At 39.6% G+C, this 22,148-nt stretch overlaps 1 protein-coding gene across 1 annotated transcript in view; it reads left to right on the forward strand.

Moving 5' to 3' along the window:
* Nucleotides 1-22,148, forward strand: part of ldlrad3 (low density lipoprotein receptor class A domain containing 3) — a 103,003-nt gene that overhangs the window by 49,987 nt on the left and 30,868 nt on the right. Inside the window, exons 3-4 of the mRNA XM_036575931.1 lie at nt 12,751-12,876; nt 15,840-15,974. Of these exons, the coding sequence (XP_036431824.1) occupies nt 12,751-12,876; nt 15,840-15,974 (261 nt within the window). The remainder of the gene's footprint in view (nt 1-12,750; nt 12,877-15,839; nt 15,975-22,148) is intronic.

Raw genomic sequence — 22,148 nt, forward strand, 5'->3', positions numbered from 1 at the left:
GATGTTTATTCTGACTCATTTTCATATTCAAGTGTCCATAAAAGTTAACAAACAGATATTCCTTTAACCAAGCAAAGAGAAGAGGCTTGGCTGAAGTTAACTTAGGGCTGTAGGCTTAACATTACCTTTTAGGTGTTGACACTTCTGTTAAAAAAAACAGTGCAAAGATTTAGCAGCACACAGAGTGATGCATTTGAAAACATGTTTTATTATTGAAAAATAGCCAGGAGGATGAGAACTTGTCATCTGTTAGTGGGTTTTAACTTGAAACAGTACAAGGTTCAGTTTTCTTGTTACAGTTTGCAGTTAAGGTCTATACACATAACAGCAGACAGCTATATTTTGAGTTGTAGCAGTATTAACCTAGTACAAACTTTAATAAAGTTCTGAAGTCGGTTGGATTGATGAGTGTAATAACTGAGGAATCCGCCAGTAAGAACTTCTTTAAAACAATATCTAACCGATATGCTCAAATGGAAAGTTTATTTCGTTTGTAAATGGAATAAAGACACCTGCTGGTTATATTAATTTGCATGTTACCGTAAAAACAAATGTGGACAGAAAACGCTCTTTGCTTTATCAACGTGACACGGCTGAGTCGCATCTACTGTGAGATACCTTTACATCACTTGGAGGAAGCACACACTCACCTTCACCCTCCCAACTTGGTAGTATCGTCTGATGAGGGAAACCTCGCTAGTGGGTAAAACCTTACATGGCTAAATTGGGAAGAAAAATTGGAGAAAAATAAACAAACCCAGATAATATAGGTAATTTTACAAAAATCAATAAAAAATGTTTTGCTTTTAATTTTAGCAGATAAATTGCTTGTCAATGCTTGAAATGTTGCAAATAATTTAAGATTATTTTTATTTTTGATAGGAAAGTAGTACAATCATGCATAAATTTAATGTTCTTTAACTCGGTTTTTGTTACTTACCTCTCATTCAACAAACTACAAAAGCACGGGCGAGAAAAGTAGGATAGCAGGGAAGTACAACTAGACAGAGGAGACAAGAACCTTCCTTAGATTAATTCTAGATGAAAAAGTGACAATTATGTTTGATGTTAAATGATTAAATCAAAATAATAATTAAAGAAATAACATCAAAAAATTACAATGATTAAAATATTATTTAGAGCACAGCCTATTTTCTAAAAAGTTGGGATGCTGTGCAATGTACAAATAAAAACAGAATGCAATTATGTACAAATTATTTAAAGCCAATATTTAATTGAAAATAAGTGCAAATAATGAAGAGATAACATATCAAATGTTGAACAATATTTGCCCATTTTGAATTTTATGCCAGCAACACGTTTCAAAAAAGTTGGGACAGTGGCAAACAAAAGACTGGTAAATTTGTGTAATCTTTACCTGGGGGAGCATCTTACACCTAATTAGGTTAATTTGCAATAGATCAGTAATATGATTGGGTATAAAAAAGAGCATCCCAGAGAGGCTGAGTCTTTCAGAAGTAAAGATGGGGAGGGGCTCACTACTCTGTGAAAGACTGCACCAAATAGTGCAACAATTCAAGAATAAGTTTCTCAATGTAAAATATCAAAGACCTTGGGGAATTCATTTTCTATGGTCCATAATATCGTGTAAATGATTCAGAGAATCTAGAGAAATCTCTGTATGCAACACACAAGGTTGGTCAATACTGGCTGGCCGTAATCTTCGGACCCTCAGGCAGCACTGCATAACAAACAGACACGATTCTGTAGTGGAAATCACTGCATGGGTGCAGGAGCGCTTCTGAAAACCACTGTCTGTGAACCCAGTTCATTGCTGCATCCACTAATGCAAGTTAAAACTTTATCATGCAGAGAAGAAAACATATATACACAGGATCCAGAAACACTGCTGCCTTCTCTGGGCCTGAGTTCATTTAAGATGGACTGAGGCTAAGTGGAACAGTGTCTTGCAGTGCAAATCAAAACATTTTTCCCCAACTTTTTTGTATGCCTTGTGCCAATTAGCTGAAACATAAGATATTAATTCAGTCAATTCTATTAATTGTCTGTACACTCTGTCCATTCTTTTGTTGCCCTTATCAGTATAATCTCTATGAAAAATCAAGCAGATAAAAACTCATGTGACAGCAGTTTTTTCAGAAAATGATGTCAAACATTTCATTACTATAAAACAGTAAGTCGGTAGCAGCAAACTGCTGGCAGCAAAAGGGCCTTTTTTAATCCATCTTCGTTTTATCACTTGCGGAATAAGAATGGACTGAGGCACAGTGGAACAGTGTCTTGTGCGAATCATAAGGCTGATGGAAATCCATAGTCTATTTCTGTTATGATAAGACATTCAGAATCAATATCTATTACATATACTATTAATTGTTCAACAGCTGAGTTCATTACTTGCACTAAGCAAGTAGATGAGCTTATAGCCCTCTGTTCTTCTTTCATTAGAAGTCTTATGCTGTTGAGTTATTGGATAGTGGCATGGTAATCAGTGGTATATTGCAGAAGGGAGTACTTTGGCTCTCTGAGGGGCAGGTTTCTGAACTTACAGAGGCCCTTCTTTAATCTCTGTTAGTGTTTGGATCTGCTGAAAATGAGTGGCTTATGAGGAGTCTGCCTGGGTTTAGGCATGAGGTCACGGAGCACTGGATCGTTGATTTAGATTCTGAGTGTATGCGTGTGGTCAGTCTGAGAGTGGTCGCTTGCTGTTGTTGTGTTAGCTTAGCTCAAGGGCTCTTTAAACTCAGAGTGTGAAGGAGGAGGCCTCTTAATTGGAGAGGGCCATCAGAGGCCTAGACGCTTAATGGATGACTGATCAATGAGCTGGTGTAATTAATACCAAAGAGCAGGGATGGAATATCGATCAAGGTCTCCCTCTCTCTCTCTTCCTCTATCTCTCTCCCTCTCTCACACCCTCTCTTTCTGCTTACAGACCCATCTCATCTCTATCAAGCTCCACAGAGCAATGTGGGTTTAAAACATATGAAAGAATAAAAGATGTTCTCCCGTTGCGTCAGGAGCACAGTTGAAACAAACCTATTAAAAGACATCGGCGATCCTGTTGAATATTGCATCTATATCTCTTATCTAAAGCTCTTGCTTCTGAACTCAAAGTATATCCGTTTCCACAGACCTCATTAATGCCTGTTATTTAAACACACTTGTTCGATGAGGTGCTGCTTAACTGTTACTATAACTGTTACTGTAACGAATATAGAAAAGTATTGACATGGTCAAGACCTTTCCAGCTGATCCAGCTAATGATGCCTCTGAATGATGGAACCATTTCGTACCCGCGAGCCAAAGTAGGTTTGTTATTGTATTACTGTTGATGGGCCGGCTCAGAAAAGCCAGGATTGATTGGATCTCTCCCCCAGCCCCCTCTGCCAGGCTGCATACGTCTACTGATGCCCTCCTTGCTTTCACCCAGACTCCATTACCTATTGATTTCCCTTCCTTCAGGAGCGCTTTCGCAAGGTCAGAGAAACCTTTCAGCTCCTCTACTATACATTCCCTTGTTCTTTTTTTCCTCTTCTATCCCTCCACTCTCTCTCTCACTCTCACATGCCAGACGTGACCTTGTCCACCTGCTTTAAGCGCACTCTGTTAGAATCCCCAGAGGTGGACACACAGTCTTGAGGGCCGGTGCGCCAGCGGTCTAATATCTTGCAGCATTCTCATGTTAGCAGCTGGCTTTCAAATGTTCTGGTTAAAAAAAATTGCTTGATAGTCTGTATGGAGAACAATTCTAAATCAGGGGTGCACAGGGATTTGGTAACTGTAGCGCTGAGCTCTGAGTGCTATAGATAGTGAGCCATTGTGAGGGTCATATAGATTTTTTTGAAGATTAAAGCAGCCCATTCTGCTAAAGGTGGATCACCACTTTTCTAAATAAAACATGAGGCTAAGACTCCATTTGTTGTTTGTTTGTGTTCTGGAAAAGGAACAACAGCAATATATATACTGTAAAACTAACTGTGTTAGCTAAATTCATAAATTATTCCATAAAAGTATGTTGTGTGCTCGTACACAAAAGTACAAAACTCACTTCTGCACATTTAATGAAAAGCTACTATTTATTTGCCAAATTTAATATTGGGGGAAAATAAACTGTAAAATGTTGCCTGTGCAAAAGTTACATTAATATTTTCTGGTTTTTTTTTCCAGTATGTTAAACAAGCAAATAAATAGAAATTGTGCATTAAAATTTGCAGAACAATATCACATTTATGTTGGTTCTCTTTAGAGGGTGTGTTAACTTATTTTCATTTAGAAATTCAACAAAACATGTCATTTGTTGTAATCGGGTGTTCAAGTACAGTCATACGCTTTTTAAGGGGTGCACCAATATGGGAATTTTGTGCCATATCTGGTGTTTTTCGTATCTGATTTTTACATATTTCTGTGTTGATGCCAACATTGATATGGAAAAATCTAGAAATTGAAGAGAAATTGGAAGAGAAATTGAATAGTAAGATCTATTTGTAAAGGGTTACAAATGCCATAAAATGAATAAAATGCAGATGTTTAGCACAATAGCCCACCATTCTCTAATTGTTCTGCTCTTTTTGAGTGCAATAAATTCATAATCAAATATCTATTCAAAATATCTTCATATCTAAACATCTGTCTGAGGCAGAGAATTTCTATATTTTTAACAGTTATCTGCTGATATTGGTGGTTCAGATTCTGATATGTTGTGCATCCCTAGTTTTTCTCAGTTGGCCTGGCAAATTTATTTTGAAAAATACATAAAATCATCAGCATTGTGAAACATCTGCTTTAGAACTGAAAGTGTTTTCACATCAAGCACTTTAGACTGTTCAACTGTTATGAGGTTATTCCCCTGCCCCGCTGAGTGCAGCATGTCTGGTTGTGTCCATCAGGAAAAAAGCTGTACATTCTGACAGCATCTCTGATTTGATTTGTCCTTATTTGGTTTGCTAGAAGAAAATGATTGACATTCCCCTTCCTCAAATGAAGGACTGATTCTATCATAGTGGAGCTGTTTGTACAGGCAGTAGATTTGCTTTGAAACTTAGTCAACTTGTGAAGAAGTCAAATGTTCAGCATATCAGTCATAAAGACAGAACCAGTATATCTGTTCCTTTTAACAAACTGCATGTCAGTAATAAAACTCAATAATAACAAAGTTTTCTGTAATATATCATCCAATTCAATATATGTATGTAACATCTTTTGATCCAGCGCTCTGAAAATGATGAATTTTGAGTTGCAATGCACACATTTTTTTGGGCTTGGTTTAACTTACAAATACAGTAAGAAACAGAAGAAATGAGGATGAATATTGAAACTGCATATGATTGACTGCATTTCAGATCAAATGGCCACATTCAAATGGACACATACACTACGAGCACAGTAACTTTAAACGTGGCACTGTCATAGGATGCCACCTTTGCCAGTCAGTATGTAAAATTTCTGCCCTGCTAGATCTGCCCCAGCCAACTGTAAGTGCTATTATTGTGAAATGGAAGCGTCTAGAAGCAATGACAGCTTAGCCGCAAAGCAGGAGACCACGCCAACTCACAGAGCATTGTTGTTTTATGCTGAAAAATCACCTATCCTCTATTGTATCACTCACTACACAGTTAAACTATGCGTCATGAGCTTCATAAAATGGGTTTCCATGGCCGAGCAGATGCACATAAACCTAAGATCGCTATGGGCAGTGCCAAACGTCTGCTGGGGTGATGTAAAGTATGCTGTCATTGTACCCTGTAGCAGTGGAAACGTGTTCTCTATAGTGATGTGGTATATCCTTTACTATTTAGCTGAGTCTAGATTTGGCAGATAACAGAAGAATGCTACCTACAGGAATGCCTAATGCCAACTGTAAAGTTTGGTGGAGGAGGGATAATGGTCCGGGACTGTTTTGGGCTCGGCCCTTTAGTTCCAGTGAAGGGTAATGTCAGTGCTACAATGTGGAAAGACACTTTAGACAATTATATGCCTCTGATTTTGTGGTAACAGTTTGGGGACGACTTTTTCCTGTTTCAAGTTGACTGTACGCCTCTGCACAGAATGAGCTCCACAAAGACATGGTTTGATAAGTTTGTTGTGGAGGAACACCAGTGGTTTGCACAGAGCCCTGACCTCAACCCCACTGAACACTTTTGGGATCAATTGGAATTGTGAGCCAGACCTTCTCGTCCAGCATTGATGTCTGACCTCATATATAGTGTATAGTGTGCTAATTTCACCTATGATCATAATTAAACTTTCTGGTGCTGACCAGATGAGCATAGCTTTCTCTTTTTGCATTTTGGCTCCTTCAGTTTCTTCCTCCACAGTTTTTGAAAAGCTACTTTGTGGCTTGTGTCTCTTGTAAAAAAGCAATTTTTACAGTTGACTTGACATGCCACGATGCTTTTACTGAGCACGTTTAAGCACTGAATTTCGCTTTCTATTAAAATGTCACTTTTGTCGTATATGTTTTGCTGACTTATACAGTAAACATCTCAGATTCTTTTTGCTGACCTTTCTGATGTCAGAGAAAATAACAAAGAATATCATTCAACATCATGGAGTGCATCATGGTGTTATGGTACATCACACATCAGTTCATTTCTAGTGCTACAGCTGGCCTTGCAGTATTGCACTGTAGAAGCAGTTGCAGTTTATTCTTTGAGGTGCATACACTTTAGAAAAATGTATACAAATCATATGCATAAGCTTGATGACAAAGAAAGTTCTTGTTGTGGTAAGTATTGTTTTAAAGTATACACAGATGCATTAGGGGCTGTCTACCTTACAGATGCACCCAACAGACTCCTATACTGCATAATTTCCAGTATGTAAATATGTTTTTGTTCAAAGTTAGTTAGCTAACTGCAGTCTCTGCAAATCACTGGGCTGTTTCATAGACACATTTTGTTCTACCACAAAGCAAGCGTTAGCAGAATGCTTTGCATAAATGTACATAAATGCATTTATAAATAAATGTATCATGCTAAAGCATGTGATGCAACACATCTGTGTGCATGACATTCATAATGCACAGCGTTAGCCTGCGGTAAATGAAAACAGCCTCCTTATTGAACCAATAAACCCATTTTCTTCCTCTCAATTTAACATACACTGAACCCTTAGGCACAAGCCCACTAACCTTTTCGGTTGTGTGAACATTTCATGAAAAAACAGACAAAAAGAAATTGTTTCTTATAATAAAATCTCTTTGTGTTCATGTCTATTAAAGAACACTTATCCTTCTCCTGTGAAGTTACCATTCCAGAGATATGAGGTTTTCATAAGACAGTGATGACGTGTTTATATACAACAAAAACAATCAATCAAAGAAAAAAAATCATTTGCTGTGTCGTTTATGAAGTCAGTAGAGCTGCCTTTTATAAGATGTAGTTTATCTGCCGTGTAGAAGTTTGGAATCTATGGAGAAAGTTATTGGCAAAGTTATCGTTTGTTTAGCTGTCTACCCCAGCATATTGGAGTTGAAACTAAAAAATGAGCTCAGAGTGCAGACTTTCAGGTTTAGTTTAAGGGTATTTAGATCCAAATCGAGTGAATGGTGTAGAAACTGCATTTGAAATCAATTCTAGACCTTTTGTCTACTTACTTGTAAGTGAAATAATGAGGGAATAACACAGACCTGGAACAGCTATGCGGTCAATGGTCCAATTACTTTTGAGCCTGCACTTTTCAGCTCCACAATTTCAGTCCCTTTGCTGGTATTGTTGACAACTAAAATAACAATAACTCTGTCAAGGAACAAATACTTATGGTTTGACTGCATGTTTTCAGTAATATATAGTAAATTCTGTTCCAGATAAACGTATAGAATGAATTCAATATGTTAACCCTGTGCAATTTTTATAGCTTTCAGATAATTAGTAGGAAGTTAGGAAGCTAAAAAAAGAGAAGTACTAGATACGTCCAGAATGATGAACTGTGCTGTAGATGTTTCCTTATTGACTGAGAAAACTGTAAAACATTGAGAATAAAGTTTACATCCAAAACGCACAATATTTTAAAAGTGGTGATTAAATCTTGAGGTAGAGAACTTAACAAAAATCATTGTTATTAAAAAAATGACACTGTAGAGTTTACAGTATAAGAACGGAACTAAAAATATGTAAATATGTGATTTAGGGTCTGGTTTATATGATTTATTCTACATTGTATAAAAGCTACTGTTGTACATAAAATCGGTGTATGTGTGAATGTGTGTGTGAATGTGTATGTCTGTCTGTCTGCCCTGCGCTGGACTGGCGACCTGTCCAGGGTGTATCCTGCCTTCCGCCCAATGACAGCTGGGATAGGCTCCAGCACCCCACCGCGACCCAGAAGGATAAGTGGTTTAGATGATGGATGGATGGATGGATGGATGGATGGATATTGTATGTGTAAAGCCTACTCCCAACAGCATGCATCATGAAAAAATAACATTTTTTAAAGTGGTATTTAATGTGTTTTGCAATAAAGCCATTCAATTATTAATATGATAAGGGATTCCAAACTTTTGCAGGGTAGTGTAGACTACTATGTTATATGGTATATAAATATAATCACATTCATATTAAAGTCTATATACATCTTAATATAAAAACAAGGAGGCAAATCCGTTTTTTCTGACCTGCAAACCTTGACAGGTAATTACTGTAATTACAGAGTTTTCACAAATTACTTAGTTATGACAGTTGTTTTTAATGGTTTTAGAATAATTACCTTTTTACAGACTTTGGCATAAATCTGCTGGATCGATTAGTAGACCAGCTTTCATTTAAGGTGCGGTTGTTTCATTATTGTTCTTTAAATTGGCCTTTTCCCATGCATACCTGCAGGGGTGTGTGTGTGGCTGTGCTGCGCTATTCGTTTTCATTAGCAAAGAAGGGCTCAACTTTGTAACCAAGTCTGGAAACTGAGGCTGACTTTTTGTAAACAACTCCTGTTTCAGTTCTGAAGAAGAGGAAAACTTGGCTGGGAATTAAAGAAGTTGAACAAAAAGGGACGGAAGGGGGTGGGGTGGTGATGAAGGCGGGGGGGAGGAAGGGTATGGAAACAGGGGTGGGGATGGAACGACTTGTTTTCCAAGGAATTCAATCAAGATGGAAGTAGCTGAAATGTGAGAGGAAGAACACACTGCAGTGGGAGGGCTAAATCAAATACATCAAATAATGCCCACCTGTATTACTCCTGTATTTGCTCATTCTGCATTTTTGAACTCTGATCTAAGGCTAATTACTTCTAAATTGTTTCCTCATGGAAATCTCCTCATGTGTGAAGGTTATTGGGACGTTAGATCGCTACGAGGCTGCCTACATTAGCTTCACTCTTTTTGCTTCTTATGTCCAGCATCCATGAAATTACCATTAATTCTACTTTTCAGTTAATTCTCTCAGCGAGGGCATGGCCTTGGCTGATGTGCCTGCAAGCCCTGCTGCTGATATTGAGTTTCTAAATGAGGCCGCCAAAGAAAGGAAGAGAAGAAAACGATAGAATAGCGGGTGCGCGCTCGTTCGGCTCAGACCTGCCCTCTCCGAGCTCGTCTGGCATGGCTGCTCAGAATTCATTACTTCTCTTTAATTCCATTTCACATTAGTTGGAGGGCAGAAAGAAAAGAATATTAAAGGAGAAACAAACAAAACATGTTCTGTGACCAGCAGACCGTGGCATGTCATTACCACTGTTATTATTGTTATTAGAAGTAGTGCACGGAGCAGAGAGAGGAAAAATGGCTTGCCTTATTCTTTCCTGATTGTGTGTGGTGATATTTTCAATTTACCCTCTACAGAAGTCTGCTTTTGTTGTTCTGCCGTAGCCTTGAGGCCTGACTTTTCTCTTACCTCCACCTCAGAGCGCAATGAGACACAATTACAGTGCAGACAGTTTTCTCCAAAGAACAAAAATCATCAGTGAGGTTCACATATGAGCCAGTGCTCATTCATTCAGAGACTCTCTCTCATTCTTTTTCATCCTTCCTATCTCTCTCTCTCTCTCTCTCTCTCTGTCTCATTCTCTCTTTGTTTCTTTCTTTCATCACTCACTCACTTTCTCGTTCGTTCTTTCTTTCTTTCTTTCACTTCCTCTCATTCTTTCTCTATTGTCATTTTGTCATTCTCTTTCTCTTGTTAACATTCTTTCATTCTCTCTCATTTTCCCCTTCTTTCTTTGTCAATCTCTCTTTCTTTCTTTTGTTCTTTCTTTCACTTTCTCTCATTTTCACTTTCTCTCATTTTCCCCTTCTTTCTTGCTCATTTGCTTTTTCTCATTCTCTCCTTTTTCTCACATCTCTTTAATTTCCCTTTTTTCCTCTCTTATTCTCTTTTGTTTTTTCATTTTCTTTCTCTCACTTTTTCATCACATGTCTCATTTCCCCCTCTCCCTCTCTCTCTGTCTTATATTTTTTGCCTGTTTTTATTTTTTCTCTATCGCAATAGGAAAAAAACACATTTACCAGTGTTTTTCCCTCTTTAGTTCAGTTCAGATCAATTCAGAGAGCTTTATTGACATGACACATACTACTACATTTGTGTTGCCAAGGCATAGGTTATAACTTCTCTCTCTCTCTCTCTCTCTTCTTTGTGCTGTCTTTGAGGAATGGAGAACAGCAGGGGCCGAGGTTGCTGTAGAGATGAACCTGGCACACACAAGCCTTTTTCTCGTAGCACTGCGCACAGATTGAGTTTAAGTCATGATGTGACCTTTCTGCAGGAACTAGCATTCGTTATTACCGTGCTTTTCCGGGAGACGTGTGAGAGAGGCCTGGAGGATAATGTCTTTGTTTGTACGGCGGTGTGCAGAGGCAGGAAGCGAGTCTGAGTGTCTGCTTTAGCTCCCGCTGCTCAGTGTGCCCAGGCACACTGAGAAATGACTCTAAGTTGTTGTGTACACATCTGAGGGCAAGTCCCAGGCTAGCTCGCTTTATCTTTTTAAAGGATACTATTGTCAAGGTGAATAGTTTCTCACGGAAGCAGCTAAATTATTAAAGCAACCCTTTTAATATGTTCGTGACCCATCGCTTCTCTTGTGTAGCGTATAGAGCGTTTCTTATTGTATCACTCCATGCATTTAGAGAATAGCGTTAAACAGGCGATAAATTAAAGCAGGTTGGAGCCGGGTGATTGATTGGGTGTTGGTTGTCTGAGGAAGCTTAATTGATGTGGGTTTTCCAGCCAGTCTCTCTCATATCGATGGGGGATCTATAGGGGCACTGTGCTCTGGACACTGTGTCCCTCCCTTTATCTTTGCCTTACATGCTGGACGCTTAAGCATCGCAAATCTGTCTTACTTATCTGGCTGTGGCCACTTTAATTGACGGGGCTATGCACTCCGCCTGCATAATCAGCCTGCACAGCGACAAAGTGACAAATCTAACTGCTTTTATTACCAGGCCGAGGCCACTTTTTACCTCACTGGAGCAGGAACAACACTGCAAAGTACTAACTGTTACCTGCAAAGCAAACCTTACACTATAGATAACAATGATTTGACAATGCATTCACCAAGAATGATTTATTACCCAAACATTTCCTGTCCAAAGGGGGCTGTTTTGCTTCTATAATTCTGCACTGGAGTTATAAGTTATGGAAACTTGTACCCTTCTCATTAGCGTTGTGCAAACTACATGCCTAAATCACCTCAAACCACAGTGATCTTATAGCTAGTCCTGCTTATGATGTTTCTAATGCTGTATGACTGAATTTCCAATGAGGACAACTAGTAAGTAAGTCATTAAGGCAGTAAGTAAGTAAGTGAATATTTATTTATAAATCACATTTAAACCCAAAGTGCTGTACAAACAGAATACATTTAAAATACATATAAAAGACAACATGAGATATTTAACAAAACAAGATCCAGTACAATCAGTTCACAGAATCAAAGGCCAACCGATAAATGTAGTTTTTAATCTAAGACTTAAAAGCATCAGTAGAGGGTGCAGACCTAATGTCCAGAGGTAGACTGTTCCACAGTCTCAGTGCCGTAACAGCAAAGGCCTGGTCTCCTTTAAGTCTCAGACGAAACTGTGGCACAGCTAGTAACAACTGATCTGATGACCTTAAGGACCTAGAGAAAGGATACGGTTGGATCAGATCTCCTATATAAGACGGCGCAGATCCATTTAGTGACTTAAAAACAAATAAAAGAACTTTGAATTGGATCCTGTAGTGTACAGGAAGCCAGTGTAGGGATGCCAAGATGGGGGTGATGTAGTCCCTCTTTTTTGTGCATGTAAGAAGGTGAGCTGCTGCATTTTGGACTAACTGTAAACAAAATGAATGGGTTTCACTGGAGCTTTCTTGCAAAATTAAAATTTTTAAATGGTTAATTCTGTTTGTTCTGACAGACACACTTGTTTTCTTGACACTGAATAGCATGATATTTCAAATTGCTGTCATATTTTTTGACTGCTTTTCAACTCTAGTTATAGGGCTTGCTAACAGTGCTTTAGGTACATTTATGACACTAATGAGTAATGAGCTGCTTTGAAATTACTGTGTTAAAGACAAGAAAAAGCCATTTAGCTCCTTTCACCCCCATTCTTTGAGGACTCAGTTTGCATTACATTTTTGGTGTAATAAGAGGAATAGGCCAGGAATAGGCCTGGCTCTGCTTTGGACACCAAGTGTGCATTGGCTCGGCTACATTTGGGCTAAACTCTGTCAGTTTGATATGTCAGCAAACTATTTCTTGAAGAGATGAATGTACGTCTAGTTTAATGTCAGTTAAACCATTAGTGGGTGCTCGTAGATACTGCTGTTGTTGACCTTTCCTGTCATTTCTCTTTCACAGCGAGGGTAAAGTCCAAGTGCGCGCCCACGTTCTTCGCCTGCGCCAATGGAGTCCACTGCATCATCGGCCGTTTCCGCTGCAATGGCTTCCGGGATTGCCCTGACGGCAGCGATGAAGACAACTGCAGTGAGTATTCCTCAGCATCTGCATCTGGCAGTCCTACAGGCCAGAGCGGGGTACGACTAACTGGCCTGAGAGCAGCCCTCTTCCCGAGCCATCCAACCGAACAAATCAGCTCCCTGTCAGAACAAAGCGCATTCAGCCGGCACAGTACAGTCTCAGCTATATTCCCATGTGCATTTCTGTTATGAACTTTTCAAAAGAGTGCTAGTCCCTTTTCACAGCACACAGAGAGAGAGAGAGAGAGAGAGAGAGAGATTTGAAGAAGTCAACTCACTGTTTCACCTGAAGCGTTGTTGCATTGCATCACTTTGTATCTGGAATTGCTTTCGCAAAAGTGCCTAATTCTTCACAATAAAAGCTAGGATGTGCTTACTCACATAAGCAGATATTTGAATAGAATGCTAATGGTAATCAGTCAGAATAACTTTGTATTAGTTCATAGTGAACCTTCCCTCTAATGGGACTATTGGGCTCAAATCATGCCTGCAAAATGCCCCCCACAGCATACCAGAGACACCAGCCCTATCACTGTAGGGGTGAAGCATTCAGGTCTGCACTGTTCTTTTGGTGTATACCACACATACTCTCACCCATTTGTGGAGTATATGGTGAAGGATGACTGATCTCTGTAGATGAGCATCTATGGTTTTTACACTACCGAACTCTCATACGTGCACTACACGTTTATACACTACAGCCCCACCATAATATCTCTGTGTAGTTGTGGATGGACTGTTCTTGCTGACAGCTGCATCACATTCTGTACTGACATTCTTAGTTACCTGAAGAACAGCTGCTCTTCTGTTTTTCCTTACATGTCACACTAATTCATGAGCATCACGCTCACTGAATGCATGCTTTAGATCATAACTTCAGACCCTATTTACTAATGTCTTTTCCATAGATCTAAGGCTACGTTCACATTACCAGGTTGAAGTGGCACAAATCCGATTTTTTTTTTTGCCCTATTGTGACTCTGATCTTTTCAAATCCGACCTGAGCCACTTTCATATATAGTCCTAGATCGGATACGTATCCGATTCATGGCCATGCAACCTTAATGTGAACGCTCATATCATAATTCATCTGCTGTTTTTCCACTGCACGTGCACCATCATTCAGCGTTACCATGGCAGCAGCGTCGAACAGAAGTTAAAGCCTGTAAACGGTGGAAAAGCAACACAGCTCACCCTTTTTCGCCTTTGTCTCACTCTAATAATGAACGGCTGAGAGATGTTCAGAGTAAATTATCTTCATAGTGAAGGCTCATTCTGCTCGTTACTTTGTTTGCTGATGATGCACGTGACACGTGATTCATTCATGTGACATTACTGGGTAGGTTCTCCGCATGCGGGTCATTTCAGGAAGCCGGTTCATTCACATTAATGACAGATTTGAATCACCAAAACGAGTGTGAACCATTGTGTCAGAGAGATCGGATTTAAGCAAATAATCAGATTTCAGCAATGAGGCTTGTAATGTGAACGTAGCCTAAATGCAGATGTCACTTTAGTCACTGCTCCAGTTGAAACACTAGCCAGTTGAGCAGTCTTTGTGACTGGCCAGGCTCCTGACCGTCAGCAGCCCAATGATAAAGTATCTGTTTGGAAGCAACTGCACTCGTCATGTTTCTCCACTCATTCATTTGGGTTTTTTCCCTTTAATTTGTCACCCGTCAGTATATATGGAAATATTTCAAACAAAAAGATGTCGTAGGATAGCTCTAAGTGACAATACAAAACATTTTCTCATTGGGATACTCTAACACTGTTCATTTAAAACGATTGATTGGATGGAGTGCTCATCTCTAATTAAAACACTGGAGATTTCTCAACAAAGTGAAAGAATACCACTACGAGTAGGTGCCCTTCTTTAGTTCTCTGTCATACATATATTTACAATGATCTCTGTGATCCAATAATCAGAATTACTCCACTGCTAATACAGAGACTGCATTTACTGCTAGCTTTGTCAATAGTCAGAATTTATAGCATTTGCAGTTATTTGTATCCTCATAAGGCACTTTGCTAATTAAATGAAAAGGCAGTCTGAAGCTCGGCAGTTTGTCACGGTGCAGCTAAAAGTCTCTGCACGCTCTTTCAGGTGTAATTTTGGAATAGCTTTTTTGCGGTGTTTGATCCAGCTTGTCCTCAGAAGGCAGTGTACCTGCTCTGGGTGTACGACTGTAACAAAGCAAAATCCCATCGAGCAGAGAGAGAGACGCTCTGCATAGCCTGCAGGGCATCATGTACGCTCAGATCTAATCTAACCATTTAAACGGAGCTGAGCTTAAAGCAGGCGGCCCGCTACACTGTGTAATTGTCTCGATCTGTCCTCCAGATAATTCTGCTTCATTTGGTTTCTTCAAGCTATAAGTGGAACGTAAGAAAAGTTGGAATTCTTTTCTCTGCATGTAAAGTTGGTCTCATAAACTAGTTCTTTGGAGAGAAGTTTTCTCACTTGTTCGGTTGCCAGCTCTCGCTTTTTAATGTCATCCGTATTTGATATCTGACATTGATTTGCAGTCTCCTGATAGAAAGCTGGAATCTAATTGCCTTTTGAGATGGTACGACTGTCACTGCTTATCAGATAATATCCCAGTGTATGGCAGGAGATGAGGGCAAACTGGAATCTGTACAATTATGGAAATAAGTAGCTGATAATGTGCAATGATGTAATAAGCTGAATAAATGGTGATGAGAGGGCATTTTAATGCTGAGAGATCAATGAGAGAATTGTGTGTGCATGCTCACTGAGGGAACGCAGTTAGCATAGGTCATAGCCTACATGGCCACAGTGTGCTATAGTGCTAATTATGGCCGGTAAGTGACAATGACCTCCTGACATTAAGATCCAAATTAAGATTTGCTGTGCTCTCTCTCTCTCCCTCTCTCCCTCTCTCTCTCTCTGTCTCTTTATTTGTCTCTCTTTCCCTTTATTTCCACCCCCTCTGTCTGTCTGTGTAGCTGGTAATCCTCTGGTGTGTTCCTCTGCACGGTTTCACTGTCGGAACGGACGCTGTGTGGACCGCAGTTTCCTCTGTAATGGTCAGGACAACTGCCAAGACAACAGCGATGAAGAAAACTGCCTTTCAACAGCAGGTACCCCAATATAACACACACGCGCACACACACACACACACACACACACACACACACACTTACTTTTTCATCATCGTGGTATTGTCCAGTTGTTTTGGCCAACTCTCTAATGCAGATGGACTGAACATAGAGAGAGCCTTTAAAGCACAGCAAGGGCACCACACATACTCTCTCTCTGTTTCTGCCTCGGTCATTCTCTTCCCCCCCCCACCCAAACACACAACACACACATACACTGTGCCAGGTGAAGTTGCTGAAATGAAACGCCAGCCTTTCCCTTCAGCTCTGAGCCTTCCTTTAATAAGAGCAGAGCTGCGGGTGACAGATAAGACCTACACTATCCCCTCTAATGCACCTGAACTCTCTCTCTCTCTCTTTCTCTCTCTCTCTCTCTCTCTCTCTCTCTCTCTCTCTCTCTCTCTCTCTCTCTCTCTCTCTTTCACTCTCCTTGGCTCCATTCCTCCACCCTCTGTTGATCAGCTCAGGCCAAGTTCTAGTCTCTTTCTCTGTTATGTGGATAGATGGAAAGAGAAAGAGGAAAAGAGGGAAGGGGAACAAGACAAAGGAGAGATGAGGAGTGAAAGACAAAAACAAGCAAAACACACACTTACATGGGAGTTGATTTATAACCTTCATTATTTGATTCAATCGGGTTCAGCTGGAGCCTGCCTGGCCTGCTATTGTCCTGCCTGTGCTGATTTAGTGTGCTTGGCATTGTCAGCCTTTTTGTTGGCAACATAGGCATCTTTTAGATGTCTATTTGCTAATGGATCCTTTGGAAAAGAACATTCGAAAAGTAGTAAACACCACCACACAAACAATGCAAAATATATTTACAAATCAGCTGAGAGCAAGAGAGTGATAGACAAAGAGAGAGAAAGAGATGTTGATGGAAGGATTGTAGTGGAGGACGCCGGAAAAAAGCCGGTGTGAAGATTTAGAGATTTAGTTTCAGATAACTATGAGAAGCAGGGGAAGAGTGAGAGCGAGAAAGAGCGAATGTGAAATTGGAGGATAGGGGCATGTGTGAGTGATGGGGAGAAAACTGCAGTTGGAATAGCAGCATGAAAGAATGAGTCAGAATGACACTCTGCAACTAGAGATGCAGGGAAAGCAATTCAAGAAGAGATGTAGATGCATATAGATATCTTTTTAAGAGACGACAAACAGCTCGACTGTGTAGATAAAGTTAGTCGTAGGAGGAAAGTGCTGCATTTCGCTTCATGGCCAAAGGCACCACACTGTTTTTAACTTCACAGAGGGGAGGAAACACCATCCTTTTCTCTGTGGAGCCCTCCGGGGGGAGTAGGGTCTAATTTATATAGTGCCAGTCAAAAGTTTTGCCACACCTACTCATAAAAGGCCTTCGTTATTTTTGCTGTATTTCACATTTTAGAATAATAATGAAGATATCAAAAGGATACCACTTATGGAATTAAGTAGTGACCAAAAAAGTGTTAAACAAGTCATATTTTAGATTCTATAAATTAATTCATTCTATAAATCAGCCTCTCTTTGCTTTTATGCTGCTTTAAACACTCTTGGCATTCTTTCAGGCAGCTTTATAAAGTGCATTTCAGTAGGGATGCTTTTTCTGCAGGCTTCAAGTTGTTCTTTGTATGCTGAGACCTTGTTAGCAAGTGAAAAAGAAGTTGTTGGGCGTGTGTAAACTGTGTATTTTTTGTTTGTTTGAAGAAATGAATTAATACAATAGGCATCAAGTATTTATAGTTGTCTTACAGAGTAAATTTCAAGCTTCTAAGCCTGATCCATACAGCTCCTCAGCTCCACTGTACAGTCACTGTGGACAGTTCAGCCCTTTAATAAACCACTGTTTTACATATAGAGTACTGTACAGCCAAGACAATTGTTTAAGACTATTTATCTCTGCAGTAGGTGTGTTTTGCAGCATGAAAGACAATATAACATTAGAATAAATAGAAATAAACTTAAATGCAGTGAAGCATAATAGGGATCATTTCAGTATCAGCAGATTTTACTTAAATTACTTAAAAATTACTTAAAAAAACAAGTTATCAGTATCAGACTGATTAGATGCAGTATTTCAAACCTACAGTCACATGCAATAGTTCCTTCGGTCAGCACCTCCAGTCAAATTGCATGTTTTTGTAATTTTCTAAGTTAGCACATCCTCTACAGGGAATAAACTTGCTTGTTGAATTTAATATACTGTAAAAATAAAACAAATTGTGAAATGTGAACTTTTGCACAGGCCATATTTTATGTAATATAAGCATGTATTTTTTCCAAAATGTTAAATTTAGCAAATAAAGAGTAATTTTGAACTAAAATGTGCAGAAGTGTGTTTTCTGTAGAGGATGTGTTATTAATTTATTTTCACAACAAAACATGTCATTTGACCAGGGGCACCCAAACTTTCGCATACTTCTGTGTATTTAATGATGTGTTTATTGTACTCCAGAAGGTGCATTAATATGTTGATTCAAAGAATACAGTCAGTTGAACACAGGTTTGGTTCCTCGTGTCTCGCTGCACACAATGTATTATATACTTATTTGTATTTCTTCTAATGTTATTGTTTGTTTAACAAATACATGCCTTTACGTATTTTCAGAAGTCTTTTGTACTGTAGGTACACATGCGTAAACATGTCAGAGGCCCTGGTATTGAAAATGCTGTACATAGTGAAGGAAATGCTCGAGCTGATAAGAGAATATGTAATTTATAGTCTAGCATACGGCTGAAAAGTAAGCCTATATTGCTAGAAAGGAGCAGAGCAGGGTTTTAGGTCAGAATTCATTCAACACTGCATATGTTTTTAGATGACTGTGATGATCTAACAGTAGTGTGGGTTTGTGATGTGGGTGTGTTTGTGGGTGGATGTGTGTTTGAGAGAGACAGAGAGGGAGAGAGAGAGAGAGAGAGCAGAGATCTTCTCATGTTCTTATTCATATAGACTTCTTTTTGCTTCTCTGAGCTTTGAGCTGTTTGTCCACCAGGAAGCGATTGCGTTCTAAGAGAATGACAAAGAAAGAGAGAGCAACAGATAGACAGAGGGGAAGACTGAGTGAGACAGACAAAGAAAGGAAGTGGGAGCTAAAGGGTTTTGAGGCATGAAAAAGCCTTCTGCTTAGTTTGTGGAGTTCTGAAGAAATCTAACATTTTATCTATTTAATCGTGACCATCAGAGTTTATTGTTGCAGTTAATATAAATACATTAGCACACATGCTGCACGCTCATGTATTTATATGAACTGCAAACGTTTCTGCTTTTTATTTTACTCAAATACATAATAGAGAGTAGTTAACGATGATCTTTATGTGAATCATCACCATTTAAAGGGCTCTTGTAGAAGTTCTTCTTCTCCGCCTCAGTGGCTGGTGGGACAGGACAGATTTAGCTTCAGCAGGGAGGCTGATTTAAAACATAGATGTGAACATGTCTGCATGTGAGTGGAGAGCAGAGAGCTGTCAAAGCATATTTCAGGACTTCTTATGGGTCGACTCATATCTGAGTGTTTTAATCAGTGCAGAACAGGCTGCAGAGGGACAGGCTGGGAGGTAATTATGTCTGCCCTGAACTCCACTGACAACACTCTGACACGTTACATTAGTCTGCCGCATGACTACACTATCAACAAGAGAACAGGAAAAAAAACACCACACACACACACTGTCTCGCTTTCACACACACACAAGTTTACATTCCTTTGTGGGGTATTTCCATTGACTCGAGTATAACTGAATGTAGTTAAGTACCACTCTATTAATACCGACACTTAGTTTTAAAAATCAGTGGTGAACCTTGACTGTTAGATCTTTTAGATTGAGAATTTGGTCAAAATGTATGTATAAATAATGTATGTTTTTCATTTCTGGCAACTGACCTAAGTCATATGAGTCAGTGACAGATCCGTGACGTTGAGAAGGCCTAGAATGACAATTTCTCAAGTTTCTTGCTAAATTGGTCCCACATACTGTACATCAAAACATGATTCCACCATCACTTAATTACGTTGATAGATAATCTTACATGTTAGGCCTTTAGGTCAGCTTCTAGGCCTTGGGACAGCTCACTTAGCTTTATCTGCTTGGATACCATGGTAAATCCTGAATGCAACATTTTCCATTGGGTGTTTGAAGAATTTAAACATTTTTTCCAACCTTTCCAAGCAAGTATTTTTTACCAGGCAGATACTAACCAGCTCATCATGTTTTCCCATTGTCTTTAGGAAATGTGGACAAATGTCTTCACACATACATACACTTCTTAGCCTATTTATTATGTACGCTTAGCTTGTATCTGCAATCATCGTCCATGTTATTTGGTCCACTTACCATATAGATGCATTTTGTAGTTCTACAGTTTAGTCCACCTGTTTCTATGCATAATTTATTAGCCCCCTGTTACCCCATTCATCAATGGACAGGCCCCCCACAGGACCACCACAGAGCAGGTATCACTTGGGTGGTGGATCATTCTCAGCACTCTAGTGACACTGACGTGGTGGGGGTTTGTTAGTGTGTGTTCGGCTTGTATGTGTGGATCAGACACAGCAGTGCTGCTGGAGTTTTTAAACACTGTGTCCACTCACTGGCCACTCTATTAGACGCACCTACCTTGTTGGTCCACCTTGTTGATGTAAAGTTAGACATGATAACTTCTCAATTTGTGTTAGTCATCCTCTAGTCCTTCGTCAGTGGACAGGCAACACTGTTTGCTAGATATTTTTGGATATTGGACTATTCTTAGTCCAGCAGTGACAGCGAGGTGTTTAACTCCAGAAACATTGCTGTGTCTGATCCACTCTGTGCAGCGCACACACATACACACTGACACACCACCACCGCGTCAGTGTCATTGTAAGGATAAGAATGGTCCTCTACCCAGATAATTTGGGGGAGGATTCGGGCGCTCACTGGTAGCAAATGATCAATAGTGTTGCTCTGTGGTGGTCCTGTTGGGGTCTTGATCATTGATCCCCCTGTTAGGGAGCCTAATAAGCTGGTCAGAGAGTTATATGCATGCATGCATACATAAATACCTACACGCGCACAGACACTAACCTAAACCTAATCCTACCCTTACTTCTCCAACCAACACCACTGACCATATACTACAATTGAGCCCTTGAGCCCTCCCCCAAATTCAATAGCAAGGCCTCCGCAGTGGCCATATAATACATAAATAAAAGTCATAAAAACATTCTCATCCTAGCAGGCAGCATTATGTTGTGCTATAAATGTACTACAAGTGAATTATCCATGCACTGATGGTTGTTTTGGAACCATGGATCAGCCTTGTAATAATCCGAATTGCAGATGCTCTTTTGTGAGTAAAATAATTCAAATTTAGTGCACTAACAATCTGAACTCATGACCACTAATTATAAATGGGATACATTACCGCTGGATTTGTGCATTTTTACCCAATAACCAAATTGGCCTGCAGCTGTAACATAAAGTTTGTTCTCAGAATGATGAATTAGTGCAATAGAAAGTTTAAATTTGTTTCTCCCTGTTGTTTATGGGGTGCATCTTCAGATTTTAATAGCATTTTCATGTAACCGTCCTCCACAGATGGTTTTCATGGTGCTTATGGAAGAGAATGAGGGCTGTATATTAAAAAGACAACCGCTGTTTTAACATTAAATGCAGAAACAGGATCAGGACTGCATCCCCATTACTGTGCACTCTCATAATCAGAAATGCTATTATAAAAACAAAGATGATTTATGTAATGGCTCTTTCTTTGCTTCCACAGTTATACAGAAAGCCTTTTTAAAGACACTGATGCTTATGAAGCATAATGCTGTACGTGGTTGTTCTTGTGTGTGAAAGAAGGTGTGTGGCTGTGTTTGTCTTTGTTTTATGACTCTGTGACAGTTACATGCCATATCCGACCAGTAATAACGAAGCGTAAATGATGGATTTTTTTATGCTGGCTGTGGCTCCCTGGAGGTTTGCAAACTCTCTCACACCCATGAGAGTGTGTGTCTGTGTGTGTCTCCAGTTCGCCAGCCTTTGCCAACTCTCTCTAAAGCCTCTGTAATTAACAACCTTCTTTCTGCTACATCTAACCTTACCCCTGTAACCATGGAAACGTAGCTACCCACCACCTCCAAAAAGAATTCCTCCTGGGACAAAAGCCCCAGTGTTCCCAGACCTCTCCTTGCCTGTCTTTCTCTCTCT

This window comes from Colossoma macropomum, unplaced genomic scaffold, assembly GCF_904425465.1.
Source record: "Colossoma macropomum unplaced genomic scaffold, Colossoma_macropomum, whole genome shotgun sequence".
In the NCBI taxonomy this organism is placed as follows: Eukaryota; Metazoa; Chordata; class Actinopteri; order Characiformes; family Serrasalmidae; genus Colossoma; species Colossoma macropomum.